Source organism: Apodemus sylvaticus, chromosome 3 (genome assembly GCF_947179515.1).
Source record: "Apodemus sylvaticus chromosome 3, mApoSyl1.1, whole genome shotgun sequence".
In the NCBI taxonomy this organism is placed as follows: Eukaryota; Metazoa; Chordata; class Mammalia; order Rodentia; family Muridae; genus Apodemus; species Apodemus sylvaticus.
Window position 1 is genome coordinate 160,026,697 of NC_067474.1, and position 17,639 is coordinate 160,044,335.

Here is a 17,639-nt window from a genome sequence, read left to right on the forward strand (position 1 = left end):
ACAGTTACCATCTCCTCATTCTCAGTCCCATCCCTTGTTATCTTGCTATTCATGTTTTCATCATACCTGTGTGTGTCATGTATGTTCTGAGGCAGGTTTTGGGTTGGTATCCATGCTGTCTTATGTTCATAATTTGTTATTCCATAGTAAATGGCAGTATGGGTTCCCATAACTCTACTTCCTCCTCCTTTTAGAGCCTTGCCTTTTCTTCCACTGCTGGGTTTTTACTCAGAACTCTCTAAATTGGCTGTTTCCCTTTACAAACTATGTTTGTCTGACTTAGGCTGAAAGCACCAACAATTGAAGTGCATTTCCAGTATTTCTCCATATAGCAGTATGTCAGTTACCAACTTGTCACTACTACACTGATAGTTACACATTGTCAGATAGGTTGGTATTACAGCACATGGGTCAGCAGCTAGGGAGAGCCATTACGGACTCCTAACACCCATCTGCCTACAGCACTGTTTATAGCAGTTTGTAGGCCAAACCAGCATATCCAAGATTATTTTAGACACTGAATGGTCTTCTGATTTCTCAGACTATTCTTTAGGAATGTATAAAACCAAATGGTATTGTCTTGTTATTTTTCTATGGCTTAGTAAGTGTATTATCAGATATCTTATGTATTCTAATGTGAAATACATGAAATACAATTCAATTCTAAGCATCCATCATGGTAGCCACTAGCCCAGTGTGCTTGAGTCTAGACTCAGGAAGATAATTTCTCACAAATTACTCTGAGCAATAATGTTTCATGGCAGGTGTGCATGTGCTCTCATTTTTTATCTTGTGCCAGCTGATGTTAGAAACAGGCCTCAGATTATACTCATATTCCTTTCCACACTAAATATGTCATTACGTGCTCTCATGTCTGTAGAAATGTTGACAAGATTCCTGGTACTATTTTGCTTTAATGTATTTTTATGTGTTTTATCAGTGTTCATAATGTAGTTGTATTAATTTCACCTTTGTGTTTTTCAAACCCTGTTGTGAAATTTCAAGGAGAGGTCCAATATTTGAACCCGGGAGAAGAACAACAAAAAGAATGAGTGCTTCTCTGGTAAACACTTCACAGGTCAGTGTTCTGTCTACATTTTTTTAGAAATCTCTCTATCATTCAAACCATTCAAAAGTTTTGTCATCTGTGTGTGGTGATGTTAACTAAAGGTCTTATTTTCTATTATCTTCATTTTCTTCTGGGATAATGGAAATTTAATGTTTAGGACTTTCACATATATAACTCCATTATATTTTCACTAGATTTTGTACTGTGAGGACGTACAATTTCCATGGACTGAAGACCTGCAGCTCTGAAAGAGAATCTATTGTAAATGATTCTTAGAAATATTATTAATGGTTAATTTCTACATTGCACGAAGTTTTGTATTATATTAATGTGGAAAGAAAGTCTCATGTGTCACATAAGTAGTATTTCAGATATGGTCTGGGTTCCAGACAAAAGCTTGTGATTGTGGATATAGAAATATGTGGAGACTGACACTGAGCAATTTATTTATTTATTTATTTATTTATTTATTTATTTATTTATTTATTCTGCTCCAGATTTTATTCCCAATCACCTCCCCATCCCCCCTGGAGACTGACACTCAGCAATTTATTTATTTATTTATTTATTTATTTATTTATTTATTTATTTATTTATTTATTCTGCTCCAGATTTTATTCCCAATCACCTCCCCATCCCCCCATGACTATTCTACATCCCATAACTCCTTCCCACCCCCAGCTCCCATTCAACCAGACCACTAAACTCCCTAGAGCCTTTAGTCTCTTGAGGGTTAGGTGCACCTTGGCTGCCTGAACCCAGATCCAGTAGTCCTCTGTTTTATATGAGTTAGGAATCTCATATCAGCTGGTGCATGCTGCTAGTTTGGTGGCAGAGTGTTTGAGATCTCAGGGGTCCAGGTTAATTGAGACTGCCTGTCCTCCTACAGGATTGCCCTGCTCCTCAGCTTCATCCAGCCCTTCCATAATTCAACTACATAGGCCAGCAGCTTCTGTCCATTGGCTGGGTGCAAATATCTGCATTTGACACTTTCAGCTGCTTCTTGGGTCTTCTGGAATGCAGTCATGATAGGTCTCTTTTTGTGAGTGCTCCATTGCCTCATTAATAGTGTCAGGCCTTGGGACCTCTCCTAGAGCTGGAATTCACGTTTGGCCTGTTGCTAGACCTTCTTTTGCTCAGGTTCATCTCCATTTCCATCCATGGGGTTCTTTCAGACAGGAAAAAATATGGTCCAGAGTTTTGACTGTGGGATGGCAACCCCTCCCTCACTTGATGGCCTGTCTTTCAGGTAGAGGTGGGATCTATATGTTCCCTCTCCCTACTGTTGGACATTTCATTTGACGTCCTAAGATTCTCTCACCTCCTGAGTCTCTGGTGCATTCTGGATGGTCTCCCTAACCTCCTACTTCTTGACGTTGCCTTTTTCCTTTTTTTTCTACTGGCCTCAGGGCTTCAGTCTTTTTCTTCACCCTATACCAGATCCTCCTCTTGCACATTCACTCCCCCCCCTCCCGCCCCTTTCCATCCGAGGTCCCTCCCTCCCCACTTGTGATGGCTTTCTTGTCTCTCCCAAGTGGGACTAAGGGGTCCTTCAGGTTGTTGACCTTTTTGAGTTCTGTAGACTGTGTGTGTGTGTGTGTGTGTGTGTGTATTTGGAATTTTATGTGAAGCAATGTTCATGGGTATGTTTACATCTGAAATTTGTTTTTCTCAAGAGAGATACTGCCCACTGTGGTGCTCTATGGCAAGTTCTCAATTGGTTATTTCCCATTTTCTTTTGGTGTGTGTGTTTATTTCTGGGTCTTCAATTATATTCCATTGTGCTGCCTGCCTGTCTCTGTTACCAATACCATGTGATTTTTATCACTATAGTTTTGTATTAGAGCTTGAGGTCAGCGATGGTAATTGCAACTGAAATTCTCATATTATTGAGAGTAGTTTTTGCTATACTGGGTTTTTTGTTTTTCCAGATCAAATTGGGAATTGCTCAGTATCTGTGAAAAATTGAGTTGGAATTTTAATGGAATTTATTGAGTCTGTAGGTTGATCTTGGTAACATTGTCATGTTTCCTTACCAGCTCAATGAATTCTCTGGTGGAATTTTGGGAATCACTTATGTATACTGTCTTATCATCTGCAAATAGTGATATCTTGACTTCTTCCATTCCATTTTACATACCTTTGGCATCCTTTTGTTGTCTAATTCCTCTGGCTAGAACTTCAAGTACTATGTTGAATAGATAGACAGACCATGTGCAGCCTTGTCTAGTTGCTGATTTTGGTTGAGTGTTTCAAGTTTTTCTCCATTTAGTTTGATGTTGACTATTGGTTTGCTGTATATTTCTTTTGCTATGTTTTATTATGAGCATTGAATTACTTATCTTTTATAACAACTAGGGGTGTTGTATTTTGTTAAAGCCATTTTAAGCATCTAATGAGATGATCATTTTTTTTCTTGTAGTTTTTGATACACTGTATCATGTTGATGGATTTCTGTATATGGAACCACCCATGCATCACTGGTTAAAGCTTGCTTGTTCATGGTGAATGATAATTTTAATTTGTTTTGGAGTCAGTTTGCTAAAATTTTAGTGAGTATTTTTGCAGTGACATTCATAAGGAAAATTAGTTTGAAGTTCCCTTTCCTTGTTGGGTGTTTGATTAATTTAGTTATCAGTGTAACTGTGGATTCATAGAATGAATTATATAGTGTTCCTTCTGATTCTCTTTTGTGGAAGAATTTGAAAAGTATTGGTATTAGGTCTTCTTTAAAGGTCTGATAGAATTCTGCACTAAACCCATCTGGGCATGGGCTTTATTTTAGTTGGGAGACTTTTAATGATTACTTTTATTTCTTTTGGGGTTATGGGAATGTTTAGATGGTTGATCTGATCCTGATTTAACATTGGTACTTGTTATCTGTCTAGAAAATCATTTAGTTCATCTAAATTTTCCAGTTTTGTTAAATATAGACTTTTGTTATAGGATCTCATGATTTTTTGAATTTCCTCGGTTTCTATTGTTATATATCCCCATTCTTTTCTGATTTTGTTAATTTGGGCACTGTTTCTATGCCCTCTGGTTAGTCTGGCTAAGGTTTTATCTTTCTTGTTGATTTTCTCAAAGGACAAGCTACTGGTGTGATTGATCACTTGTATAGTTTTCTTTGTTTCTACTTGGTTGATTTTATGTCTGCAATTGTTTCCTGCCTTCTATTCCGCTTGGGTGTGTTTGCTTCTATTGTCTTAGAGCTTTCATATATGCTGTTAAGCTGCTGATGTATGATCTCTCCAATTTCTTTAGGGAGGCACTCAGAGCTATGAGTTTTCCTTTTAGCAGTGTTTTCATTGTATCCAATATGTTTGGATATGTTTTTCCTTCATTTTTGTTAAATTCTAAAAGTATTTAATTTCTTTCTGTATTTCTTCTTGACCAAGTTATTATTGAGTAGAGAGTTTTTAAGCTCCATGTGTAGGTGAGCTTTCTGTTGTTTTGTTATTATTAAAGACCATTCTTAGTCCATGATGATGCGATAGGATGCATGGGATTATGTCAATTTTTCTGTATCAGTTAACACTAGTTTTATATTTATAATATGTTCAGTTTTGGAGAATGTACCATGAGGTGCTGAGAAGAATGTGTATATACATACATATATGAAATGTTCTATAAATATCTGTTGATTCCATTTGGCTCACACATTATGTTAGTTTCACTGTTTCTCTGTTTAGTTTGTTTCCATGGTCTGTTCATTGGTGAGAGTGGGATGCTGAAGTCTCCTACTCTTATTGTGTCAGATCCAATGTGTTCTTTGAAGTTTAGTACAGTTTCTTTTACAAATGTGGTTGCCCTTGCATTTGGGATATAGATATTCAGAATTTTGAGTTCATCTTGGTAGGTTTTTCCACTGATGGGTATGAAGTGTTGTCATTCCTCATCTTTTTTGATAGCTTTTGATTGAAAGTCAATTTTATTCAATATTTGAATGGCTACTCCAGATTGTTTCTTGGGACAATTTGCTTCCATTATTCTTTTTTCCATTTTTTTCTCTTCTAATCTTTTTTTTTTGTCAGTTTGTATTCATATATATTTCACATATTGTTCATAGGTCTTCTGTGAAGCACAATATCAAAAACTCCTATAGGACAATGAGATAACCTTGTTTTGCCTACATATCAAAAGCTCTTATAAAAGCCAGTCATAGATCCACCCACTCTAGTGCGGGGGGGGGGGGGGGTTCCATGATAAGCACAAGTTGAATGTCATCCTCAGCTATTCAGGGAACTTTGGTATAACTTTAAATAATTTAATGCTCCATAATGGTGGTTTTTCTGTATCCTGCTTGTGAATATAATTTCATAAAATAGTTTCCCTAACTATTAGATTCTATGTGTCATTTGGAATGTTAATGTATGTCCTGACATTGCAGACCTTTTCTGTCTAAAAAAATGGTATCATTTAGTATGTTACAATACAGTCATGTGAGACACAGCTTCATACAGGATTGAACTAGTTACCATATTTGAGCAAGGTGGACTTTGTAGAATTGAAAGCATATTTTTCCTTATCATGACTTGACCATCTGTGATGACACTAGGGTTGTCTTTGATATTAATGCTTATTTCATAAAAGTACATTTCTACATCTAGATATCAAATGTACCTAGTATATTCTATAAAGTTTTGCTGCTTTTGAGGTGATTATATCATGCATTCACAGAGAGATAGAAACAGAAGGAAGTCTCTGACTATTTTAGAAAGTATATTTTATTAGAGTAAGCAACTTTTTTGTAAAATGTAGGTTACATTTGCCTGAAATTATGTATATGTGCTGTATAGTTCTCCTGGCAGTGGTGGTGCAGCAGAGATCACTGGCTTTTAAAGAACTGGGTTTAAAAATCCAATATGTAGTGCCATGAGATTGCTGGGATACAAATTTCATAATAGAGGACTTTAAATGATATTATACAATCCTATCTGCACACAAAAATTTCTAACGTAGTTCTTGTGGCAAATATTTCATTTGCTGCTAAGGTCTCAGAAAACTACATGAAATTAATGGAGAGCCTTCATAGATGAGAGCATTATAGTAAGTCATTCTATAGATTGCCTATATAGGAGCAGCAATTCATAATGTTAGTCACATTTCTATGATACTTTGAGAAAACATTTGTCCTTTAATTTTTTACTTTCCTCATCTGTATCAGAAAGTATCTTCTATTCTTTAAGGCCTTTTATTAATATTAATATAGGAAAGCAATTATGTCCAGAGCAAATAACTAGTTTTCCATTACAGGGCCTATTAACCTTCAAGGATGTGGCTCTGGGCTTCTCACTGGAGGAATGGGAATGTCTCAATTTTGCTCAACGGGCATTGTACATGGATGTGATGATGGAGAATTACAACAATCTTTTGTTTGTTGGTAAGAATACACTTTTTTCTTTTTTAAAGATTTATTTATTTATTATATGTAAGTACACTGTAGCTGCTTTCAGACACCCCAGAAGGAGTCAGATGTTGTTACGGATGGTTGTGAGCCACAATGTGGTTGCTGGGATTTGAACTCAGGACCTTCAGAAGAGTAGACAGTGCTCTTAACTGCTGAGCCATCTCTCCAGCCCAAGACTACACTTCTTGATTTTCTGAATCTTTATTTGAAATTTCTAGATATATTCTTTGAGATCTTTCCATACCTCTTATCTATCTTTCAATGGAAACTTCTGAATTAATAATATCAAATGTTTATAACAAGGAATTATACTTCTACACATATAATAACTGGGGATTTTGCTTTTAATATTACATTAAATCATTACTTACTATGTTTTTAGACTTAACATTGATTTTATTATCAAAGCATTTGGGTATAATTAAGCACATTTCTATAACTCACAGTATGTAGACTTCACCTGGGATAGAAGGAGAAAAGTTTAAGAAGTAACTGTTTTCAACAAATAGAGACAACGATGCATAATGATAGTGGAGTGTACAGATATGAAGAAAGACAAAGGCAGACCAAAAAAAAAAAATAGCAACCTAAGAACTACATCAAGTTTCATTCAAAGAAGCACAAATATTTCTAGGTTTGGCTTCATGACATTTCAAAGAGAATGGATTAAAACGTGAAAGCCTACTAAATAATCTAAAGTGTAAAATAGGACAAAATTTTCATGTTTTCATTCATAAAAGCCATCTGTGAAGGTCACACACTTGTAAAAAGCGTAACATTGGTTGTTCACAGCTGAGAGTAGAGAAGAATTACTTTTTTTTTACTGTCATTAATGTTCATACTCATGGAGTAAGCTATGGAAATACTTCATACAACAAAAGAATGTCCATTCATATCTTCATAAGAATGACACACATGCAGGGTGGTGGTGATTTTTTAAATAATGCTCAAGTTTTTATGTGGATGCAGAGCTGTTGGTGTGGAAAATTTTGATTTTCCTTATTTATTTACATTTGGACATATGGTCTCTGTTTAGTGCTGATGCTGAATGATCTTTATCCAACATCTTGAATGCTGAGACAAGTGTATATAGAGAATTCATCCTATATCATGAATTTTTAGCTGACCAAAGCTGCACAAATTCACTGTGAATCAAGTCATAGTCAAAAATTAAAATTACTTTGTTCAGAGATATAATTTGTGACAATTCAAAACTGATAATCACTTTTTTTTGGCCTGGCTTCTGCAAGGTACAGTTTGTAAAATAAGATTTAGAAAGGTATTATCATTTCCTGTCAGTTGATGTAGATCAGAATTGAGGGTCTTCTGAGAATCCATGTAATTATTATGGAAAAAGAATAACTTCTCTAGGTCTAGTTAACCTTAAATGTCAGCAAACACCCATTATTGAATCTCTTTCTCCCCAGGACAGTAATCCCTCTCATCTCTTTTGCACTTTTTTCAGAAAATCATCTCATATATGGAAAACATGGGAAGTTTGTAGATCAAGACAGAGAGTGCGTTATCCAAGAGCATGTGAAGATACAAGAGAAGTCTTCTAAATGTAATGGGCTTAGCAGCATGATTAATGAATCCACCCAAAGTACACCTTATAAAACTAATGACAAAGGTGTTGCTCTTCAATCCTCAAATCTCAAAACACATAAAACTGGGAAAACCAGAGAAGTTTGCAAATATAATGACTTTGTAAAGTGTTTAAATAAGTGTACTCTCATTAGTGTAAATCAAGGAATACACATAGGGAAGCAAGAAAACAGCAATATAGAATTTGTTATTGATTTTGTCCCTAAACATAAACTGATGCAGAAACAAACCAATAATGGCAAGAAGCTTTACAAATGTAGTGAATGTGACAAATGCTTTACCCAGAAAGGCTGTTTTAATAATCATCAGAAAATTCATACAGGAGAGAAATCATACAAATGCAGTGAATGTGACAAATGCTTTAGGTACAAAGATGGTCTGAGAATTCACCAGAGAATTCATACAGGAGAGAAACCTTACACATGCACTGAATGTGACAAATGCTTTAGACAGAAAATTAGTCTGAAAGTTCACCAGAGAATTCATACAGGAGAGAAACCTTACAAATGTAATGAATGTGATAAATGCTTCACTGATAAAGGCAGTCTGGGAAATCATCAGAAAATTCATACAGGAGAGAAACCTTATAGATGTAGTGAATGTGACAAATGCTTTACCCTACAATCCCATCTTAGAATTCATCAGAGAATTCATACTGGAGAGAAACCTTACAAATGCAGTAAATGTGACAAATGCTTTACCCAACAATCCAGTAGGAATAATCATGAGAGAATTCATACAGGAGAGAAACCTTACAAATGTAGCAAATGTGATAAATGCTTTACTGTAAAAGGCAATCTGAGAATTCATCAGAGAATTCATACAGGAGAGAAACCTTACAAATGTAGCAAATGTGATAAATGCTTTACTGAAAAAGGCAAACTGAGAATTCATCAGAGAGTTCATACAGGAGAGAAACCTTACACATGCACTGAATGTGACAAATGCTTTACTGAAAAAAACACTCTGAGAGTCCATCAGAGAATTCATACGGGAGAGAAACCTTACACATGCACTGAATGTGACAAGTACTTTAGGTACAAAGTTAGTCTGAGAATTCACCAGAGAATTCATACAGGAGAGAAACCTTACACATGCATTGAATGTGACAAATACTTTACCAGACTATCCCATCTTAGGAATCATCAGAGAATACATACAGGAGAGAAACCTTACAAATGCAGTGAATGTGATAAATGCTTTACCCAACAATCCTATCTTAGAATTCATCAGAGAACTCATACAGGAGAGAAACCTTACAAATGCAGTGAATGTGAAAAATGCTTTACTGATAAAGGCAGCCTGAGAAGTCATCAGAAAATTCATATAGGAGAAAAATCTTAAAAATGTAGTTAATGTGACAAATACTTTACCCCAAAACACCATCTGAAAAGTCATCAGAGAATTCATACATGAGACAAATATTTCAAATATTGTGTTACAAACGCATTACCACAACCTCATTCAGGGAAATTATCAGGGACTTCATACAGTGGGGGAAAATGTATTAGTGAAGCAAATGGGTGAATCATTTATGAAGAAATGTCATCTTAAAATTAATTACAGAATCCCTACAGAAGAGAAAATCTTTCAAATGCATTGAATATATGAATCCTTTAGTTTTGGCCTATCTCTTAGAATTTAACAGAGAATATGTACTGGCATCAATCTTAACAAACGTATACAGAAATATCTTTGACTTCATTTCATGTCTGGGAAAACATGTAATTTTTTTTTTTTTTTTTGGTGGAGAAAGTATTTCTGCTGGGTAAATGTGGCATATCTTTTATTCATGTTTTATTCTTTTCAACACTTGGGGCTACAAAAAGAGAATTAGTATGATTTTGAAAAACTTGTGAAAGCCTCCTCACAATGTTCAAATCTTAAATAATGGCAATTATATATGCTGAGAGAATCTCTGAAAATGTGACTATGTAGGAAAGCTTTCTTTGAACTTTTACGTGTTCACTCTCAAATATTACAAGGTGAAGACAGGTGGGGAATCCATAGGAATATAATATTGTGTAAAACTTTCTTGGGAATGCCATAAGAATATAAAATTGTGTGAAAGTTTCTTTTAAATAGAAATAATCTATTCCAAAGGGAACCTAATTAAAGTTTGTAATACATAAAAGACCTAATAAAATATCTAATAATGTACTAAACTTCACTCCAAGTGGATCAAGGACCTCCATGTAAAACCAGGCACACTGAAACTAATAGAAAAGAAACTGGGGAAGACCTGTGAGGACATGGGGACAGGGGAAAAGTTCCTGAACAGATCACCAATAGCTTATGCTTTAAGATCAAGAATTGACAAATGGGACCTCATAAAATTACAAAGTATCTGTAAGGCAAAGGACACTGTTAAAAGGACAAAACGGCAACCATCAAATTGGGAAAGGATATTCACCAACCCCACATCTGATAGAGGGCTAATATCCAATATATACAAAGAAATCAAGAAGTTAGACCCCAGGGAACCAAATAACCCTATTAAAAAAGGGTACAGATCTTAACAAAGAATTTTCACCTGAATAAATTCGGCTGGCCGGGAGGCACCTTAAGAAGTGCTCAACATCATTAGTTATTAGGGAAATGCAGATCAAAACAACCCTGAGATTTCACCTTACACCAGTCAGAATGGCTAAGGTCAAAAACTCAGGAGACAGCAGTTGTTGGCGAGGTTGTGGAGAAAGAGGAACACTCCTCCACTGCTGGTGGGGCTGTAAGATGGTACAACCACTGTGGAAATCAGTCTGGAGGTTCCTCAGAAAACTGGACATGAGACTTCCAGAGGACCCTGCTCTACCTCTCCAGGGCATATACCCAAAGGATTCCCTGGCATGCAATAAAGACACATGCTCCATTATGTTCATAGCAGCCTTATTTATAATAGCCAGAAGCTGGAAAGAACCCAGATGCCCCTCAAAGGAGGAATGGATACAGAAAATGTGGTATATTTACACAATGGAATACTACTCAGCAATTAGAAACAATGAATTCACAAAATTTTTAGGCAAATGGTTTGATCTGGAAAATATCATCCTAAGTGAGGTAACCCAATCACAAAAGAATACACATGGAATGCAATCTCTGATAAGTGGATATTAATTAGCCCAGAAGCTCTGGATACCCAAGGCACAAATTGCATAACAAATGACTCCCATGAAGAAGTATGGAGAGGGTCCTGATCCTGGAAAGGATTGATCTAGCATGGGAAGGGAATATAAGGACAGAGAAAAAGGAGGGAGGTGATTGGAGAAGGGATGGAGAGAAGAAGGTTTATGGGACATATGGGGAGGGGGGATCTGGGAAAGGGGAAATCATTTGGAATGTAAACAAAGAATATAGAAAATAAATTTTTTTTAAAAAATTGGCAGTATTCTGTATATAAAATTCAAATTAACAAATTCAGACAGATTGTACTTAAAAGTGTATTTGAGAAACTGAGCCAACAAAACTGCATGTTCTTCATCCTATATGTCTAGAGATGTGAAGTGTGCTTTGAGTTTCCAGTATTCATAATTCATATCAAATGCTGGTTTCATGTTTCAGTATAACAGCTGACTTATGAGTCCCTTGTGCTCTGTTCAACAACTGCTTCCCCATTGTCCTGTAAATAAAGCTGAATGAGTTAACAAGTTTGACTTGGTTGTTTTTAGTTTGCACTTGGGACACTTAGATGAATATATGTTGCATCATTCCTGGAAATGTTTCTCATGAATCATATGCTGAAGTCATGAATGTTTTTTTGTAAACCTGTACCATAAACTTAATAATAGTGATTTTGAATAGGTAGGTATCAACCCCCTAGGAGCTGGAATGACTTTGTCACAAGGGTTGACTAAGATAAATTGAATACATACATTTCTAATGGTCTTAAAACTGAGAAATCATTCAACACCATGTTAGTCTGCCCATATACAAAGAATTTGGATTCCATTTCAGGTTTTAGCATTACAAAATTTTGAAGCACTGTATTAGTGATGCTGATTTTTGTTAGCTAAAACAGGGAAGATTCTGTTCAATGTTGCAGTCTTACTGCCATAATAGTACTATGTTAAGTTAAAAAAAAGTCTCAAAACAGAGCCTCAGAAATATGCCTTCTCTCTCTTTGATTTCAATAGAGAATGAGAAAAAATTCTTCTGAAAATAATTAGTAATATGGCTTTATAGTTTTCATGGATAGTCATTGAGGCTGTGTTTTGTAAAACTGTGGCTCTGGTGTCATTAATTCTCTTTAATTGACCAAAACTCCAATGACACACAGAACAGTGACACCCATAAGCACATTTTCCAAATTATTGTGTTGTGTTAACTTCTTTTGCTTTAATACTCTATTACCAGGAACTAATTTGATTTCCATTCTTTTCACAAATCATTTACAGAATGGTACAACTATATACATCTCAGAATATACATTCTGAAGAAAACCCCACAGCTTATTATTAAGGTATTTATCTTCAAGTCATATGTTAATCCATTCATACAAATATTATGAATCTATAATCTTGAAAGAAATGTCCTTTGAATAGTAGATGAGGTATATGCTCATACTTAGTTTAGATATCCAAACATCCTAGAAATTAATTGGAAGTACTGAAAGAAGATGAAAAAGTCTTTACTCCAATCTAACGCATTATCTTAGTATGACTTTATTCTTTTCTTTCACAAAAATCAAATGTTCATAGGTGTGTGGGTTTATTTTGGGTCTTCAGTTGTATTCAATTTATCCACCTGCCTGTTTTTATACCAATGAAAGCAAGTTCTTATCATTCTGTAGTATAGTCTAAAGTCATGCACATTGATATCCCCAGAAGTTTTCTTTTCTGGAAAGAACCCAGGTATCCCTCAACAGAAGAGTGGTATATCTACACTATGGAGTACTATTCAGCCATTAGAAACAATGAATTCATGAAATTCTTAGGCAAATGGATGGAGCTAGAGAACATCATGCTAAGTGAGGTAACCCTGACTCAAAAGGTGAATCATGGTATACACTCACTAATAAGTGTATATTAACCTAGAAAACTGGAATACCCAAAACATAATCCACACATCAAATGAGGTACAAGAATAAAGGAAGAGTGGCCCCTTGTTCTGGAAAGACTCAGTGAAGCAGTATTTGGCAAAACCAGAACAGGGAAGTGGGAAGGGGTAGGTGGGAGGACAGGGGGAGAGAAGGGGGCTTACGGGACTTTCGGGGAGTGGGGGGCTAGAAAAGGGGAAATCATTTGAAATGTAAATAAAAAATATATCGAATAAAAAAAAGAAAAAGAAAAGAAAAAGTCTTTACTCCAATCTAATGCATTATCTTAGTATGACTTTATTCTTTTCTTTCACAAAAATCAAATGTTCATAGGTGTGTGGGTTTATTTTTGGGTGTTCAGTTGTATTCAATTTATCCACCTGTCTGTTTTTATACCAATGAGAGCAAGTTCTTATCATTCTGTAGTATAGTCTAAAGTCATGCACATTGATATCCCCAGAAGTTTTTATTGTTCAGGATCATTTTATCCTGTGTTTTTTTTTCATATGAAGTGGAGAGTTCTTTTTCACAATCTGTGAAGAATTGTGTGAGAATTTTGATGGTAATCACACTGACTCAGTAGAATGCTGTTTAGAAAGATGGACATTTCACTACGTTAATCCTACTCAAAATGAGCAATGGAGTTCTTTCCAACTTCTGATATCAACCTCAGTTTTTGTCATACAGGTTTTCCTTTGCTTGCTTAGAGGTATATGAAGGTCTTTTATTTTGTTTGTGGCAATTATGAAAGGTTCTGTTTCCCTAACTTCTCCACAACCTGTTTATTGCTTTTGTAGAGGAGGACTACTGATTTCTTCAAGTCAATTGCATATCTAGCCATTTTGCTAAAATGTTTCTCATTTGAAGTTTTCTGGTAGAATTTTTGGGCTCCCTTATAGATACTATCATATCATCTGAAAATAGTAATACATTGACTACTTCTTTTCTAGTTTGTATCCCCTTGACTCCTTTAGTTGCTTTAATGCTTGAGCTAGAATGTCTAGTATTGGTGGTAATCACACTGACTCTGTAGAATGCTGTTTAGAAAGGTGGACATTTTACTATTATATTGAAGAGTTATGGGAAGACTGGACAGCCATGCCTTGTGCCTGATTTTAGTGGAAATCCTTTCAGTTCTTCTCCATGTAATTTGATTTTGGTTATTGGCTTGCTGTACATTACCTATAATTTGTTTAGGATGACCCTTGTAACCTTTCCTTCTCCAAGACTTATCATAAAGCAGTGTAGAGGGTTTTTTGTTTTAATTTTTTTAATTTATTTTCTATATTCTTTGTTTACATTCTAGAAGCCTTCCCCTTTCCCAGCCCCCCCCCCCATATGTTCATCTTCTCTCCATCCATTCTTCTGACTTTCCCCCTCCCTTTTCTCTGTCCTGATACTCCCCTACTATGCATCAAGCCTTTCCAGGATTAGGGCCCTCTTCCTTCTTCATGGGAGTCATTTGATATGCTAATTGTATCTTCCGTATTCAGAGCTTCAGGGCTAATTAATATCCACTTATTAATGACTGCACTCCATGTGTATTCTTTTGTGATTGCGTTACCTCGCTTAGGATGATATTTTCCAGTTCCATCCATTTGCCTAAAAAATTCATGAATTCATTGTTTTTAATTGCTGAGTAGTATTCCATTGTGTATATATACCACATTTTCTGTATCCATTCCTCCTTTGAGGGGCATCTGGGTTCTTTCCAGCTTCTGGCTATTATAAATAAGGCTGCTATGAACATAGTGGAGCATGTGTCCTTATTGCATGCTGGAGAATCTTCTGGGTATATGCCCAGAAGACCTCCACATAAAACCAGACACACTGAAACTAATAGAAAAGAAACTGGGGAAAACCCTTGAGGACATAGGCACAGGGGAAAAGTTCCTGAATAGAACACAAATAGCTTATGCTCTAAGATCAAGAATTGACAAATGGGATCTCATAAAATTACAAAGTTTCTGTAAGGCAAAGGACACGGTCAAAAGGACAAAATGGCAACCAACAAATTGGGAAAAGATCTTCACCAACCCTTCATCCGATAGAGGGCTAATATCCAGTATATACAAAGAACTCAAGAAGTTAGACCCCAGGGAACCAAATAACCCTATTAAAAATGGGGTACAGACCTAAACAAAGAATTTTTTGCCTGAAGGATGGCCGAGAAGCACCTTAAGAAATGCTCAACATCATTAGCCATTAGGGAAATGCAGATCAAAACAACCCTGAGATTTCACCTCACACCAGTCAGAATGGCTAAGGTTAAAAACTCATGAGACAGCAGGTGTTGGCGAGGATGTGGAGAAAGAGGAATACTCCTTCACTGCTGGTGGGATTGTAAGATGGTACAACCACTATGGAAATCAGTCTGGCGGTTCCTAAGAAAACTGGGCATGGCACTTCTGGAGCAGTGTACAGTTTTATCAAACACATTTTTGGCATCTAGTTAGATATTAATGTAGGGTTTTTCTTTCTGGATTTTTTTTTTTTTTTATATTTTACAGTATTGTGATGGATTTTCCTGATTGTCACCTTGACTACAACTGGAATGAACTATAATCCAGAAATGGAGGACACACCTGTGATCTTGATCTGTGGCTTTAAGAAACAAGTTTCTGACCCATATCTTCACCTGGGATGACACACACTTTTGATCCAGATCTGGAGGCATAGTGAGTATGAGATGCTTAGACAAGATAGTACATAACATTTATTGAAGAAAAGTGAGGCAAGAAGAACTTTGATATCAAAGGCCAACATAGCACAGAGGAAATTCCAAAACAAGGCATGGCTGTGCTTACAAGTAATGTGGGCCATACTTTATTTGAAGCCCTGCAGAAGTCTGATGGAAGAAGGAAGTTTCAGCCTTCACCATTTTGCGCTTACTTGCCATACAACTGTTGGAGTCTACTTCGTTTCTTTTTTTTTTTTTTCTTATTGCTTTTACTGATTTTATTATTTTTTAATTATTTCATTTATTTACATTCAAAATGTCAATCAACCTTCATGGCTTCCCCTCTGTGAGTTCTTCACTGCACCACCCCTTCCATTTGTGTCTGAAAGGGTGTTCTTCCACCCACTCCTACCTCTTCCTGCTATTATCACACATCCCTGGGGAACTGAGTTTCTATAAAATTAAGTTAATTGTGTCCCACTGAGGAAGGACTCCTCTGGTACATATGTAGTGGAGAGAATGGAGCAGCCCACGTATTCTCTTAGGTTTGTGGCTTAGTTTCTAGGAGCTCTGAGGAGTCCAGGTTAATTGATGCTGTTGTCCCTCCTGTGGGGTTGCAATCCTCTTCAGCTCCTTCATTCTTTTTCCTAACTATTCCATGAGGGTCCCTGACTTCACCCCAATGTTTCGCTGTAAGTATCTGAATCTGTTTTATTCAGATGTTGATAGAGCCTCTCAGAGGAGAGTCATGCCAAGCTCTTTTCTGAAAGCACAACATGGCAACATTAATTGTGCCATGGTTTGGTGCCTGCCCATGGAATTGATCCCAAGGAAGGCTGGGAAGTGGTTGCCTTTTCTTCAGTCTCTGCTCTACATTTTCACTGCATTATCTTTAGACATGATCAATTCTAGCTTGAAAATTTTAGAGATGTCTCAAATGGGGGCCATGCCTATCTAATGAGGGTGTTCTATTTAGGTTCCATCTACTCACTATTGGGCATTTCTACTAAGGTCATCCCCATTGGATCCCGGGATCATCCCACATCCATCCTGTCTGAGACTTTCTAGGGGTTCACGTCACCCATCACTCCCATAGCGTTGCATATTTCTGTGCATTCTCCAGGCACTCTGGGCTTTTGTCCTATCTTGCCTCCATACTTCATCTTGCTCCCATTTCCCTTCCTTTCCCATGTTTCCTTTAGGTCCCTCCCTTCCTCTGCCTCCTGTGTTTATTTTGTTCCCCTTTTTAGGTGGAATTGAAATATCCACAGTAGGGCCTTCCTTCTTGTTAAGGTTCATATGGTCTGTGAGTTGTCTGATGGGTGTTCTGAACCTTTTGGCAAATATATATTTATTAGTGAGCACATACCATGCGTGTCCATTTGGGTCTGGGTTCCTCACTCAGGATGATATTTTCTAGTCCCACCAATTTACATGCAAATTTCATGATGTCCTAATTTTTAATAGTTGAGCAGTATCCATTGTTAAACTGAACCAAATTTTCTGCATCCATTACTTGGCATAGAGACATCTGGGTTGTTGCCACCTTCTGCCTATCACAAATAAGCTAGCTATGAGCATAGTAGAACACATGTCCTTGTGATATGGAGGAGCATCTTTTATGTGTATACCTTGGAATGTTATCCGTGGGTGTTTAGGTAGAACTATTTTCAACTTTCTGAGTAAGCCCTAGCTTGATTTTTAGAGCACTTGTACCAGTTTGCAATTCTGCCAGCAGTGGAGGAGTGTTTCTCTTTCTCTTCATCCTTGCTGTTGCTAGAATTTTACCCAGGACAGTAAGAAACTTCTACAGAAGATAATGACCTGCTTGTCTGACAAGAGC

The 17,639-nt window shown here is 36.5% G+C and overlaps 4 protein-coding genes across 22 annotated transcripts in view; 2 read left to right on the plus strand and 2 right to left on the minus strand.

The window, feature by feature from the left end:
* LOC127681600 (oocyte zinc finger protein XlCOF6-like) overlaps positions 1 to 17,639 on the plus strand; it is a 1,434,619-nt gene that overhangs the window by 325,546 nt on the left and 1,091,434 nt on the right. The gene's annotated exons all lie outside the window — the stretch shown is intronic.
* The window catches only part of LOC127681615 (oocyte zinc finger protein XlCOF6-like), a 988,257-nt gene that overhangs the window by 267,008 nt on the left and 703,610 nt on the right, over positions 1 to 17,639 (minus strand). The window lies entirely within an intron of this gene.
* The window catches only part of LOC127681617 (oocyte zinc finger protein XlCOF6-like), a 1,149,846-nt gene that overhangs the window by 174,153 nt on the left and 958,054 nt on the right, over positions 1 to 17,639 (minus strand). The window lies entirely within an intron of this gene.
* Positions 1,049 to 9,428, plus strand: LOC127681629 (gastrula zinc finger protein XlCGF26.1-like). 2 transcript variants are annotated; one of them, XM_052178106.1, is made up of 4 exons: positions 1,049 to 1,078; positions 6,326 to 6,452; positions 7,945 to 8,373; positions 8,458 to 9,428. In XM_052178106.1, the coding sequence occupies exons 1-4, from the start codon at positions 1,049 to 1,051 to the stop codon at positions 9,426 to 9,428; spliced, it is 1,557 nt and encodes a 518-aa protein (XP_052034066.1). The 2 variants fall into 2 exon arrangements, with proteins under 2 accessions (XP_052034066.1, XP_052034065.1); XM_052178105.1 differs by having other exon boundaries at positions 7,945 to 9,428.